Source organism: Fistularia commersonii, chromosome 23 (assembly GCF_037954325.1).
Source record: "Fistularia commersonii isolate RoL2024-O1a breed Wild chromosome 23, RoL_Fcom_v1.0, whole genome shotgun sequence".
Classification (NCBI taxonomy): Eukaryota; Metazoa; Chordata; class Actinopteri; order Syngnathiformes; family Fistulariidae; genus Fistularia; species Fistularia commersonii.
The window spans coordinates 14,905,047-14,919,794 of NC_141306.1; the positions used below are offsets into that span (position 1 = coordinate 14,905,047).

Here is a 14,748-nt window from a genome sequence, read left to right on the forward strand (position 1 = left end):
AAGCCATCGCCGCTCCCTCGGTCGGTCGCAGATGGATCTTCTCCTCTGCCAACGATAGGTCTTTCCTCTAAGACGTAGGAGAACATGTCATCTCCAAATGCTTTTTAACTAATGAATGAAAAACATGATCATGATTAAGGGAAAACCATCGAAGTACATTTTAAAAATGAACCACCATGCACATCCAAAATATCATTTTTTAAAACTGTGTGGAAGGTTCTGACTCACCACTTGTGGAGAAATGTACATATTTCTCTGATAGTCAATAAGGACAACGCGTATTATTTGATCATTTTATTCCAAAATCTACAAACACAGACAAGACAGGGAGCAGTTGCAGGGCTTTATTGTAAAAATCCAAATCAAATAAAGTTTTAGTAAAGGTGACTGAAGGCATCCCGAGGCAGGTCGTGAGTGGCGTCAATCGTCGGGGAAATTCAAGAAGCCGGGGCTGATTTTCAACACTCCCTCTGACCAGCTCTGGTTCTCCTGCCCTCAGGCAGCTCTTTGCCCCAAGCAGAACTCACAGCACTACCGCCGTGCTTTACCGCCGCAACGCCTTCTGTATAAAACCTTCAGATGAAAAGTTTCAAAAGTCAAGACAAAAAACCTTCATGGATCCCCATGACAGCTGATTTCCTTCTAATGGCGCCTGACTCGTATCCTTCCGAAGAGCGATGTATCTGAAAAGACAGGATTAGTCTTTGAGTCACAGTGAAAATGTCCAATGCTCCATTGTCCTCTGCATGGATTTCATTTATTTTTATCATTATCGTCAGTGTGATCGACGAGCACGCTGCACAGAAGGTGGCAAACAAGAGGGGGAAGTAGATGTGTCACCTGTCCGATCACGGGTTGGCGGTTCTTTTGTTTTCAAGGTGTTGTGGTATCCACTCAGAGCCAGAACTCCACAAACTCTCCATGCTCATAAAAGCACTTTCCTCTACTGGCCTGACGCGCCGAGGGACACCTTGAAACCTGCATACAAGTCCATCTACTCGGGACTCGGTGAGAGGAATCTGAAAGAGAATATTTACACCGTAGTAAAACATTGACTTGCCCGGTTTTTGAGAACGGACGGGCCGTCTGTCACCGACAAACATTTCCTCGAACTTCATCGACGACCGGTTTGCTCGTTGAAGGTGTTCGACCGACAAAAGAACCAACCTGGTCTCACTGGAAACCAGAGGCGTCGGTGGCGAGGCTGAGAGCGCTGAGAGCGCTGACGTCTCATCTGAAACCTCCCGTTATTCACTATAATGGGAACAAATTATATTCGTGAGCCAGAGTGTGAAAAGCTCTAAATGTAGAAAACAGAATGACACTGACCTCAGAGGTGCTGCCTCATATAAACAGCAGATATTGACACCTTTCACGGTTCCTCGTGTGGCTGCAGAGCAATCACTGCGGTTATCCTCCACACCTGGAGGCCACGGCGCACCAGGGGGGAATCAGCTAATCATGCTGGAGTATTTAAGGCGACCCAATGTTTCAGTGGGCGTCCGGTCCTGTTTGAGAACACTTGAATAAACCAGCCCGCAAGTCTATGTGTCTGGCCTCCTGGGGGAAAACATAACAACACTCAGGTCACCCCAGGACATCATTATCAACACAATCACATCTCAAAAAATTTCCCCTGAACGTAAGCATGAAACTAGAGCTATTTCTCCGTCTCTGTTCTCTTGATCTTTCCCCCCCACCTAAATCACAGGGCCATTGGTTTCAATTCAACTCTTAAAGGCCATTTTCAGGCGTTTGATAGGACAATGTTTCAGCTGGAACCGGCTGGGCTGAAATACGGGGGTGAGCTTGGTTGCAGGAATGAGGTTCGCTGGAAAGTTTTGTCGGACTCTAAGAAACCTCTGGGTAATAAATGCTTGCAGACATGTGCATGAGTGTGCTCCCCCTCCACGCACACACACACACACACACACACAGAAAATGAGGTTGCATGGCCCAGCCTATGTGAGGGGGGAACATGATTTATGATTGTGGTTCAGGTTGTGCTCTCCCGTGTGTGTGTGTGTGTGTGTGTGTGTGTGTGTGTGTGTGCGTAATAGGAGGAAGAAGCAGCGGAGGGGAAAATGGCTCTAGCCAGTGGTCACTGGCTGTCGAAGGAGGTGAGAGGCGAAGCTCCGAGTCCCAGGTGGGTGAATGTCTTTTACCCTCCCAAACAAAGAAGCGACAGGTCCGATGACCCGGCCTGCAGAAGCCTCATGTCCGACTGTCACGGCGAGCTCTGCAGCAGCTAGCAAGCAGCTCTGCACATGCAGGAGCTGAGCCACAATCCTGGAAGCAAAGACAAAGATTCTGCTGTGGTTCTGATACCTTCAGCATAGGCCGCATGCATTGGTGAACATCGGTTTCACGCCGTGCCTCCATGTGTGATACTGTTCTGGGCATCGGATGACTGGCGGCAAACGGCATATTCAGTGTTGTTGACGAATGACTTACTACGGAAATAAAATAGATCTTAAAATGATTAAATCTATGAAGAAACTATCAAGTGTGGTCCTTCTGTTGTCCCAGATACGGCCAGGCTTTGGCGGTGGCGGGAAACATAGCCTTCCTTTTTGGAGGAGCTTCCTGCGTCCAGAGCGAGGTGATGGAACGAGCAGCGGCAGCAGATCGGCGGTGGAGGCGTCGATGTGGGTGTTCATGTGTCCGATGTCTTTTATTTAGGAGGAAAACCTCGCTTACTTCAACGACTTCTACATGCTGACGGGTAAAAGAATTTAAAATGCACACAAACTTATTCTGGTTTTTGAATTTCCCATCAGGCGGCTCCGTCCCAAGGACGATTTTGTTCATCGGAGGCTTTTGAAGCGCTGAAATATGACATGATATTTTCTTTTTGGACGTTACCGCGGGGGCTTACGGAGGATCTCCATAATTGCTCGACCACAGTTTACTCAATCGGTCAGATGAGGTTAAAAAGGCATGAGAAATATAAATCTTTTTGTCATTTTACAGATTCATTACCAAGTAAAGTCACATTTATGTGTAGGATGTTCAATAGCAACATGGGAAACTTGCGAGCGTGCCCTTGGTTTTTAGATGCTTCTTGAACACAAAAGCAGTCATGGATCGACCTACTGTTTCTGTCTGTCCACTCTAAACAAGCATCAATGGGATTAAAATGACAAAGACCTGTAATACGTTTACAAAGTGATTCAAGTCATTCTTTTTTTGAATGACATTTCCATGTGGATCGAAACCCCACCTACAGCATAATTCCTTCATGCATTCTTTTCCCTTCCTGCAAATGTCGCGTCACAAATTCCCGCTACATTGTGTCCATAGATCGTCATCTTTACGACTTCATATTCGAGCTGCTGTGACTGAGAAACAAATGATAATATACAGGTGTTGTTTGTAGTTTCTCCAGACGAGGTGACCTGGGAGGAGATTCCTCAGACAGGAGATGTTCCACCTGCGAGGGAAGGACACACTCTCTGGTAATTTCCAGCCTCCTTATGTTTCGTCTCTTCTTCGCTGGCTTCTGGGTGACGGGGGTCCGAAGTCGAAGGACCCGAAACCCCCGTCAGGATCACTGGCGCTGTGTCCGAGAAACCGCATCATAAGACGTATCCAAAAACCACCTTTAAATGCCTAGAATATAACATATGAATGCATTCGGAAGCTATCGTCCTTCGTAGCATCTGTACTGATGTTTATTTTTGGGTTCGATCCATATATTGTGGACACTTTTACCCAGAAAATGTCCGACCGTGAGAGACGCCTTCCCAGTTGTCAAGTTAAAGATGCGAGAGCAGTTTGTGAAACCCAGATCCGATTCAGTGACAGCAGCAGCTCATTCTTGTTGTTAGCGTTGTTCAAGGGAGGTTGTATCTGTTTGGAGGCGCGTCCCGTCCCCACGCCAGCGAGTGTCTCCCGGGAGTCTTCAGGTTTGATATTGGTGAGGATGCCACCTTTTTCAGGGCAGAATTAACCCAATAAAAATCAGCCCTGACAGTGTTTCCGTATCCCGACAGTTTCTCTGACCTGGGATTGTTTAACCACCTCGGGCGTAACTCTAAAAAGCCTGGGACACAGTTCGGTCGCCGTGGGAGACAACATCTACGTGTACGGAGGCACCCTGGGCGGGAGGCCAGTCGATGAGCTCATGGTCTTCAACACAGGTTTTCGTGCCTCTTTTAAATGTCATCTTTCTCTGTTTCTTATTTGATTTTAAATTTCTGTGCACCTTCCACCCCAAGCCGGTGGTCATGCGCTGGGCGAGATGTCCAGCCGTGTGTCGGAGAGTGAAACGGGTCGATTAGTGGAAATCAGTCCCGACACGAGGCTGTGACGAACACCGGCAGACGGCCTCCCACAGGACAACTCTTCTGTACCTTCACGCCAATTAGCAGCCACAGTTCCTTCAAATTCTAGTGACTCATCTTAGCATCTTGGTGAATGAAGTGCCCTTTCGCTAGCAGACAGACCTGCATTATTCAGGTGCTTTTGATTTGCCACTGAGACACTGCTCGGTGGACTGCAGCCCTGACCTTCCAGCGACCCCGTTAGCAATCATTGCTCCTCAGCCAGAAGCTCCGCGGCGCATTGAAAAATGATCCGAGACGGGATCTCCACGCTGCTCCATCCAAACACACCGTGCTGCAGATCCACTTCCAACAGAAGCGGATGTCGCGAGGCTGGAACGCGGACCCCGATGGAACGGCGTCCGATTTGATTTCAAAACACACTCCGAGACGTGTTATGTCGTTCCGTCAGGATGAGAATGACTCCAGAGGTCCACCGGAGACTGGACTTGGAATTTCATCTTGAAAATAGAACAGTGAGTGGATGGACTCCATGACTTTGGTCTGCGAGATTATAAGAGATTTTGTCAGGTATTTAAACTGAACCAATAATTGAATTTTACATTTTAAGGTCTTTGCCACGGAGGGACTCATAAACCTGGTTGCAAAGGTTTTGCGTTAGTGCAAGTATGGTTTGACACGGTGTCTGTCCGATTCCACGAGAACAGACTTTGGTAAGATGTTTGCTGCTATAAACAAGGAGTCACAACAGACAACCGTGCTTTGCTTCACCTGCAAGAAGGAACAGCCTTTTGCAAAAGGATGCAATGCCACAAAGTAGGACACAGTGTCCGTTATCATGTTTTCATACTAATAACTGGAAATTGTGTTGCGACAAAAGACTTCTGAAGGTCAGTTGGATAAAACTGTAAATCAGGCAGGACTCGTGAAAGCTCTGAGCAAAGTGTCAAGATGTGGTGCGGAACAAAGTTTGCTGCTGCCTGAGCAGCACGGGATCTGATGCAGGGCGTTGGTGTTCGACGGTACATGATAGTAGCCTATTTTATCTCTTTATTTTTGCTCGCTGTCTTTCAGTGTCTCTGGCCTGGATGCCGGTAAAGACGAGTGGATCGCTGCCTCCTGCCCTGTGAGAAGCTTTCCATTCGCAAACAAAGGATTCATTACAAAAATACTGTATCCTGGATTTTTCTGACACATGTAACATTAAATCTGACAGGCAGATGCTGTGTGTGTGTGTGTGTGTGTGTGTGTGTGTGTAGGAGTGGCCAGAGTTTTGCCCTGGTCGGCAATCAGGTCTTCATGTTTGGAGGTTATGGTGACGGTGGGAACTTCTGCAAAGACCTGCATGTTCTAAACACAGGTGATCCAGGCGACCTCAGACATTCGAGGCCAGTTCGTGTCGTCGTAGGACATTCAACGAAAATGACAACAAATGGAAGAATGTATATACTGACACACATTTAACCAATTTATTCATTTAAACCAACTGACCCATTTTAAAAGAACAGTTTGGCTATGTGGATTTAACATCAATACAAGGTTCTATTAGAACCCAAACTAGTCACATGCTTTTCTCTGTTTTGCAACATTTGATTATTTAAGTTTAATTATGTTTCATTTTGACTGATCAAAGCACTATTTTTCTCTCAATGAATTTAAATTAAGATTTTAGATTTTAGTGGCTCGACTCGCAAGATTTTTAAAATCACTCCTATTTTGAAGCCAATATTAGTCCAATATTCAGTGACACGCCAGTGATTTGGGAACCTGAAGCCTCTATGTCATAAACTCAAAAGGTGTGCTTACTGTGGGCAGAAACCAGGTTGCAGGGAGCTGTTATGCTTTGGGGGTGTCTTTAGCTGGGGACAAGGATTCAAGATTCAAAGTTTATCGTTACGTGTACAGTGAAACTCCTACTTTGTTGTCCGCAGTGCATTGGGATATGTGCTGGTAGCAGAGTGTAAGCATTGTTATAAATACGATTATGGGTATGAATGTGAACATTGCAATAGAACAGTGAGTAGAACACAGTGCAGTAAGACGTTGGAGAGCAGCTTGGTGTGCAACTCCCAAAGTGCAGGTGCAAGGACGAGTGCCGTTTAAGTGACAGTAGACTTTACATGTGCAGGAGTGCAGGAAGAAGAATGAGTGTCAGCCGTTTAAGTGACTGATGGCAGTCCGGTGGAACCAGTTCTTCCATCGTGTCATTGTACATTTCACACTCCCGTACCACTCCCGAGGGTTGAGGTGTGAACGGTCCACGTTGGGGGTGGGCGTGGTCCTCGGCCATGGAGGCAGCTCTTGTTGACTCTACGGTGGTAGATGCTGTGCAGAGAAGGCAGTGAGGTTCTGGTGATCCTCTCTGCAGGCGTCTGCTGTACCACACGCAGCTGTAGAAGCCGCTGAGGAACTTAGGCGACATGCCGAACCTCCTCGACCTCCTCAGCCGTTGAGCCCTCTTGACCGTCCACATGGTGTCGAGGACCAGATGAGGTCCTCGCTTATGTGGACACCAAGGTATTTGAAGCTGCTAGCCCTCCCAACCTCATGACCTTGGAGGATCAGTGGCCGATGAGGTCTCCTCTCTTTCCCCATGTCCCCTATCACCTCCTTGGTCTTGTCCGTGCTGAGGTTGTGGTTGTTGTCCTCGCACCACTTCACCAGACTGCCTATCTCCATCCTGGAGGCGGTTTCATCTCCACCGGTGGGGAATTGCAGGGGGTCTAGGGTGTCTGGGATGTCGTTCTGAATGTGGACCAGGACCGCTCTCTCAAAGCACTTCATGATGATCGCAGTGAGTGCTACTGGCCCGTAGTCACTCAGGCAGCTGGACGGGCTCCTCCTTAAGGAGGGGGACGATGGTTGTGTTCTTGAAAAGGAGCAACCTTGGGGGATCACCTGGATTACGAAGTGAAAAGGTAAAGCTAAACAAAGGAGTGAAACCTGTTGGATCACATGGACTGAAGTTCTTGAGGAAGTTACCGGGATCTGGTTCTGGCGGTGGATCTTTCCTGGTTGTCTGGAGGGTGCAGAAGGTTCAGGTGTGTGTGTGCTTATACATCTTGCTATCGATCCCAGTACGGCATTAGATGTTGGGGAAAGGTTGTGTCTGAGGCCTCCTCTGCTCAGAGATGGGTTTTCTGTTTTGACAAAGATGGCTTCTCTGACTCCTCTCTGGAAGCATCCGTCAGAATGCCGACATTGCCGTCTTCGAAGGAAGACCCTTGTCCTTCAGGTGTAGGGGGACCATGGAGTCCTGTCCTGAAGTGGTGGCTCTCCTATGTTGGACCATCCCTTTGTGCAGAGGTTGTTTGGTCTCCCCAGTGTAGACAATCGTCAGTGCAGGTGACAGCATGTACCACGTTCTCCATCTTATGTCTGGGTGTTTTGTCCTTGGGGTGCACCGGTCTCTCTAACCCAGAGTGTTGTGGGGTTTGAAATGTACCCGTAAACAGAATATGTTGTACATGTTTGGCAAACACCAGCGCCAGATGTTTTTCTGTTTGTTATTTTTCCTCCTGTTCGACGTTCTTGCGCCTGGTGGTTTCTGATGCGGCAAAGGCCTATTTAGGGTAGTCACAGGATCTCAATATGTTGGACCTCGGTCTTGGTGCTTTTGGAGGTTGATGGGCCGTTCTTGGCCTGGTGGTGTAGAGTTCTAAGAACCCCGAGTTTGTGCCCAGGTGGCTGGTGTTCGTCGATAGAGCACATGCTGGTCGGTGTGTGTTGGATTCTTGCAATTGCTGACAGTGACATAGGAGACCACGAGAGGCAGCCAGCTCTGGGAGGGTGGGGAGACCCTGTGGGAATTCCCTGCAGCGTTGTCAAAGCTAACGTTCAAAATGTGTAAAATGGTTCTCATTGTCAAAAAACGCTTGCTGGCACATGCTACTTTACCTCTCTTTACCTCTTACCTCTCCTCCACACTTTCTGTCGCTCTTCCACATTTTTATCTCCATTCTGAAGCCTCACTGTTCCAGTTAGGTCCCTCAGATTCATGGAGATCCCTGTCTTACCTCATCCGTTCGTCTGAACTCAGAACTGATCCCCAATTCAAATACAAGCACCGTTATTGACGTGAGACAAAGTGCGATGAAATTGGGAGATAGCGGCTCTCAGATCCAGTGTTGTCTCAAAAACCAAATTAAAGAGGCAGAGCACAACCATTGCTGTAATTCTAGGTTAAAAACATAGGACGAAAAGTAAAAGACAACGGCTGAAAGAATAAATGGATCAATAAGGAACCCAGTAGGTATGTCTGTATGTGCAGCGGAGTCACCTAGGGCTCTTGCACAGGGCTGAATTTAATGCACTCCTGCCTCCCTCTTGAATCCACTGTCGTACCGACAGCAGCATATTTATTGTTTCTTGTCGCCCTCCGAAAATTATTCCTGCTTCTGACCGCTGCAACCTCACTTGGTTTCAGATGACCTGGTGTGGCACAAATGGGAGGTCAAGGGGGAATCACCTGCACCCTGCAGTGGACAGACCATGACAGCGCACCACGATAAAGTACAGGCGTGCAAACCGTGCTTGCAACGAAAAATGAACAAACACAAACCGGGACTCCAGACAGTTCCCATTCCAGCCATGTACTTTAAGTGCAAATATCCCGGGGGGGCACTTTTCGGTCAAGAGGTGCAATTTAGTCGATGAAATGAAAAAGTATTTGCTAAAATTCAGCAATAAGGCATAACAGCGTCTAAACAAAGTATGTGCACACATGGACTGTTTAGCTCTTGAATCAGGTTTTTAGTTCAAATGCATATGAATGGTCAAGATTGTTATGTATTTATTGATTTTTCCAGTTTTTTCATCGTGCTAAATTCATTCTGTTCCACAGGACATCTATCTGTTTGGCGGCAAATGTACGAACCAGGACGGAACAGCAATGACGTCTAATGACATTCATAAACTTAGTCTTGGTGAGTGCAGACGAGCTGGGAAACTCACAAAGACTGCGGGGAAAGTCCAGCGACGGACGTAAATTCTTCAAATAATTGTCTGTTTGCGTGTGTCCCCTAAGCCAAGGTGAAGTGGAAAGTTCCGGTCTATATTGGGATTCCTCCGGCTCCGCGAAACGGGCACACGGCCTTCATCCTCCACAGCCACGTCGGTTTGCCACAGCATAACTTCACACCGAAACAGCAACGTTTGATTTTCATGTCTTAAAAAGGCGGAAATAGACCCTCTTTGTGTTTCTGCGGGCGTTACAGCTCTACGTGTTTGGAGGAAAGAATGAAGAGCAGGTCTTCAATGATCTGAGGGTGATGAAACTCATAAATCCCTCAGAGAGGCAACCAGGTAGCTCATCGCCAACTTTTCACTTGCCGTTTTTAACAAAAGGCCTTTGAAATGATCGTCGTGTTTGCGTATAAAACAAAAAGCCATGGGCGCTGAAAACTTTTTTTGAATCCACAGTGATGAAAGAGATTCTGTCTGAGTTTGGCCTCCAGGGAATCGGCCACAGGTTAGCAGCTGTGGCGCACAGCTCTGTTATTTATGTCATCTTGAGTTTGCGGTTTTGGTCTGAAGTCACGCTCCGCTGTTCCCTGCCTCTCGGTTTGACACTTTGGTTACGTTCTTGTTTTTGACCACGGCCAGTTTCACTCCCACAAAGGTTCCCAACGTACGGTACGAGCTGAGCGGCTCGGCGCCGTGCGGCCGGCCGGGGGAGGCGGGTTCGAATGCGCAGGTGATCGACACTCGTGCACACATGCACACATTACACCGGCCACGGCCTGCGTTATTCCCACGAATAGCGATTGTAGAATAAGTGAGTGTCATTCTAACGCAAGCAGTCGCAGTCATAGTGGAGGAGCAGTCAGAAAAGCAATGGCACTGGAAGTTACAATATTCTTCAGTTGCAGTACAAACAGCGGCCGTATTCGTAGCACTGGTGTTTTTATTTGTGTTTATGGATTGTTATTTTAGCGGAAGAAAAGCAAGAAGCGTTTTCTTTATAGCAAAAGTATCAGTCAGAGATAATACAAGCGGGAACAGGAGCAGCCAGATACTCGTGGTTTGAACTTCTACAACCTTTTGCAGCGATACACAACGGCGTGCTGACCGTGGCTGTTTATTCTGGCAGGCGGCCGTCTACAGGGAATTCGGCGCCGTTCGAGATAAAGCCATGACAATGATCCGGTCGGCCTTCTCCCTCCTGGACCAGGAGTTCCGGAAACTGGATCAGTACGTATTTGCGGAGCATCGCGAGCGGTTTATGCCGGGCCGCATTTATCGAGTCGTTCAATTATGCAATTTGAAGTCATGGGTCAGGCTGACCGATTCCTCGACTCTCCAAAAGAGCAGGGTCGCGTAAAACCCATGTAAACGCTGCCTTCATTTCTTTCTTTCTTTCTCTTTTCTGAGGGAGAAGTCGGAGCTGTCTCAAGCTTCTGCTGCTCTGCAAAGAGAGAAAGAAGCCCACAAGGCCCAAAAGCAACAACACCTGCAGGTTAACAAATATCATCAAACATCAACTTTCTTATCTCTCCCGTCTGATGAAAGTCGACGCCTCTCTGTCGGCCGATGTGATCAAACTGCTCCTAATTCAATCTCATCTATTCTTATCTTTCCCCTGTAATCCGGTCTCATCGCACCCGATCCCGTCCGGTGTTACATCGTCCGTTGACGGGATTCGCTAAATGCGGTTTCATTTGACGTACTTGTTTAGGACTCTGATTATTGCAAAGGGGTTGATTGACAAAGTACACGGGTGAATTGAAACATCAGAAAACTTAATCTGTTTCCATTTTGCATTTGCATTCTGGGGGACAAAGAAACACCTCTGTCCAGTGTCCACATTGGTTTGGCTGTCAATTAAACCACCTGTATATTGTCTACATTTATTTAAAGGACAATCCAGGTCTAGTTTGCAAGGATGCGTGGACAGCGGGGAGAACAAGTGTTTGATACGCTGCTGATTTTACAGCTTTTGCCACTTCCAAGCATGTAGAGTCTGTCATTTTCACCAGAGGAACTCTTCAACCGTGAAGGACGGGATCGAACACCAAAATCCAGAAAATGTTTTGATTCTGAGGTCATTCATTTTCCTTTTTATTGCATGACATGAGTATCTGATCAGCTCCCAACCAGTAGGAGTGGCGTCTCTCACACATCTATGAGTTGTTCTTTAAGAATCCCTCCTGTTCTCCACTCGGGACCTGGATCAACGGCACCGGTTTGAACTCCTCACCTGTAGAAAACACACCCGTCCACACACTCCACCAAACAAACTCCGACCTCTCCACCGTGGCCGAGACCAGAGCCGTGGAAGGACGTCTGGGATGGAACGGCTGGGACGGGCGACGGGACGAGAGGCGAGCGGCTCGCTGAGAAGGTCACGACCGTTATTAGAAAATGGAAGAAGATCAAGGTGACGGTCCACCTCCCTCGGTCCGGAGCTCCACGCAAGATCTCAATGATCATGAGGGAGGCGAGGGATCGGCCCGGAACCACAAGGCCGGACCCGGTCCAGGACCCTGAGAGAGCCGGGACCAAGGTCTCGAAGAAAACCATGAGTAACACTATGGCCCAACGCGCGGCCCAACAAAGGTCCTGGAGTGACCTAGCCGGTCTCCAGACATGAACCCTACAGAATATCTTCGGAGGGAGCCGAAAGTCCGGCGACCGCCCCGAAACCTGAAGGATCTGGAGAAGATCTGCATGGAGGAGCGTCTGGAATCCCTGCTGCTGCAGCGCAAACCTGCTCAGCAACTCCAGGAAACGTCCGATCTCCGGAATTGCCAACAAAGGTTTCTGTACCAAATATTAAGTTCTGTTTTTCTGATGTATCAAATTCTCATGTCATGCAATAAAAGGCAAATGAATGACTTAAAAATCATACATGGGATTTTCTGGATTTTTGCGTTGGATCCCGTCACCTCTGGTAAAAATGCCAGACCTCTACATGCTTTACAGGCGGCAAAAGCTGAGAATCATCAGTGTATCAAACACTTGTCCTCCCCGCTGTGACCGTGTTAGTTGCAGTGATGTGCAACTGGGTTGCAGATGAACTCATCTTTTGAGCATTACATTTGTGTGTGTGTGTGTTTGGGCATGATTGTCAGGAACTTCAGGAGATGTTGGACAGACATCGCCTGCAGAACGAGGGCTGGCTCCGAGCGAGAGCTGCGGAAAACGACCGTGAAAGGAAGGAACTGTGTCGACTCAGGGTCAGAAAACACAAACACACGCAGGCGCTCGGCTTTACCGTAGGCTTGAGAGAAATGAAAGCAGATCTTGTATCGGAGATGAACCTGAAGTAGGCGCCGCCTCGGCTCAGAGTATGAGCTCGGCCCGTATCTTCATCCCCCGCGGCGGCGACGAGCTCGAGGGACAGAGGCGGCGCAAAGCCCACGCAACACGCCGGCGGACGCTGACCGCTGTCTGTCTGATGTCTCTTCACAGGAGGACGTGATGCAGCAGCAGGAGACGCTGAAGGAGGAGCACAGCAACATCCAGAAACGAAGCCAACACCTCCTGTCAATCATGCAGCAGTTCAGATAGATAGATAGATGGATAGATAGATAGATCCGCTATGGATGGATGGATGGATGGATGGATGGATGGATGGATGGATGGATAGATAGATAGATAGATAGATAGATAGATAGATAGATAGATAGATGGATGGATGGATGGATGGATGGATGGATGGATGGATGGATGGATAGATAGATAGATAGATAGATAGATAGATAGATAGATACGCTATGGATGGATGGATGGATGGATGGATGGATGGATGGATGGATGGATAGATAGATAGATAGATGGATGGATGGATGGATGGATGGATGGATGGATGGATGGATGGATGGATGGATGGATGGATGGATGGATGGATAGATAGATAGATAGATAGATAGATAGATAGATAGATAGATAGATAGATAGATAGATAGATAGATAGATAGATAGATGCAATGCAAAATGAGGGATTAAACTATTATAATAGAAAGTATTGGTTGATGATGTAATATGCGCAGCTCTTTCAACTCTCCAATGCCTCTCTGTTCTGATGACATTCAAAGCACATTAGTTGAGCCTTATTTTGGATCGTGCATTGATTTTAGGATTACTGATACACGCCACTAAGAAAGTTTGATTCTAGAATGTAATAAAAACATGCATGCAGTTGGCTGGTGCGGCGTCGTACATTACGAACAGATGCACCTGCACATTATATTCCTTCTTTATCACAAATATCAAGGTGTTTTTTGCCATCGAACACCTTCTCCAGCAAAGAGATACTGAAGACGAATAAACCGGCAACACGAAAGGCCAGGCACTCTGGCACTTTAAGAAGCGATGTGATGTGATGTGAGGAGGTCTTTCAACCAGAAGGAGTGTTTCTGTTACAACAGGATTGTGGGAAAGAAAATGTTAAAAAAAAGCAATTAAAGTCAACCAGGAGGCCAGACCTCTCAGTAGGAGGCGACCGTGCAGGACTTTGTCTGGGACAAAGAGCGCTTGTGCCGTTTGGTCGCTATAGTTTATGACTTTCATCATTCTTTGTTTTCTGTGCGAGTCATCTACTCAATGTTATTTACAGTTTTAAAAAACAATCAGGTAAAGCGGTTGTTGGCTTTGGGCAAAGACCGCGGTCGGACGAACGTGAATCGACGACGGGTTCTTGGTTCTGACTGAACTTGCGGGGCGTCGCAGCCTCGCCGAAAGGTTTCGCTGTGTGTTCTGTCTTAATGCACGCTACGCCGGCTGGCATGCAATAATATGGCAGGCAGTATTTTGCATTTTTTTAAATATTAGCTCGTGCTGGATTTAAGACTGACTTGAATACAGTCTGAAGGCCAGTGTGGAATCTGAGAGAAAGGTAATGAAGACCACAGCCAATAAGTCATCTGATAAGGTGTTGTTTTCATACATATGAGGGTTAATAAGTCAATTGATCATAACTGTACACATCAATCGCATCAGGTGATTAACTCTTCTAAGACGTTTCACTCCTTCCTCCAAGACCCTTCCTCAGTTCTGAGGACCTGCAGGGAGTTCCCCGATGTAACTGCCAGGGTTTTGAGCAGGTCTAGGTTTTGGTGGTGGATGTTATGCAAATGAAGAGTAGATGGGCAGAAACTAGGCGGGAGGGAGTCGTTATGCTAATGGAGGCGTCGTTCGTTGGAGACAAAGGAGCACCTCTTGGAGACGACCTGGATTGGGATGTGAAAAGGTAAAGCCAGACGAAGGAACGAAGCGGTGAAACCCGTCGGATCGCACGGTAGAAGGTTCTTGTAGGAGTCACCGGGTCTGGTTCTGGTGGTGGATCTTTCCTGGTTGTCTGGAGGGTGCAGATGGTTCTGGTGTGTGTGTGTGTGCTGATACGTCAGTACGGCGTTAGATGTTGGAGAAAGATCGTGTCTGAGGCCTCCTCCTCTGCTCAGAGATGGATTTCTGTTTTGACAAAGACGGCTTCTTTGTCTCCGGAAGCATCCGTCTTCTC

At 47.5% G+C, this 14,748-nt stretch overlaps 1 protein-coding gene and 2 long non-coding RNA genes across 3 annotated transcripts; 2 read left to right on the top strand and 1 right to left on the bottom strand.

Annotated features, from left to right (window-relative positions):
* Nucleotides 1-345: 345 nt before the first annotated feature.
* LOC147221123 (uncharacterized) lies at nt 346-1,256 on the bottom strand. Its single transcript, XR_015107987.1, has 3 exons — nt 1,168-1,256; nt 841-1,019; nt 346-683 (listed from the first exon to the last, which is right to left on the bottom strand). It is a non-coding gene; the product is annotated as an uncharacterized LOC147221123 (long non-coding RNA).
* A 2,744-nt stretch (nt 1,257-4,000) lies between these two features.
* On the top strand, nt 4,001-5,611 carry LOC147221124 (uncharacterized). The gene is made up of 3 exons (XR_015107950.1): nt 4,001-4,142; nt 5,361-5,412; nt 5,546-5,611. It is a non-coding gene; the product is annotated as an uncharacterized LOC147221124 (long non-coding RNA).
* Nucleotides 5,612-9,177: 3,566 nt separating this feature from the next.
* Nucleotides 9,178-12,848, top strand: LOC147221125 (uncharacterized). The gene is made up of 8 exons (XM_086170127.1): nt 9,178-9,211; nt 9,313-9,398; nt 9,503-9,553; nt 9,907-9,981; nt 10,378-10,478; nt 10,659-10,743; nt 12,359-12,463; nt 12,699-12,848. Exons 1-8 carry the CDS (start codon nt 9,178-9,180, stop codon nt 12,795-12,797), a joined length of 636 nt encoding a protein of 211 aa, XP_086026253.1. The 3' UTR covers nt 12,798-12,848.
* The last annotated feature ends 1,900 nt before the right edge of the window (nt 12,849-14,748 follow it).

Excerpts from the sequence above, each read along its gene's own strand:
- LOC147221125 (XM_086170127.1), top strand. The coding sequence starts at position 9,178 with ATGACGTCTAATGACATTCATAAACTTAGTCTTG. Across the intron at positions 10,479-10,658 it reads GAGTTCCGGAAACTGGATCA|GGAGAAGTCGGAGCTGTCTC; the intron begins GTACGTATTTGC and ends CTCTTTTCTGAG. Across the intron at positions 12,464-12,698 it reads AGGAACTGTGTCGACTCAGG|GAGGACGTGATGCAGCAGCA; the intron begins GTCAGAAAACAC and ends GTCTCTTCACAG.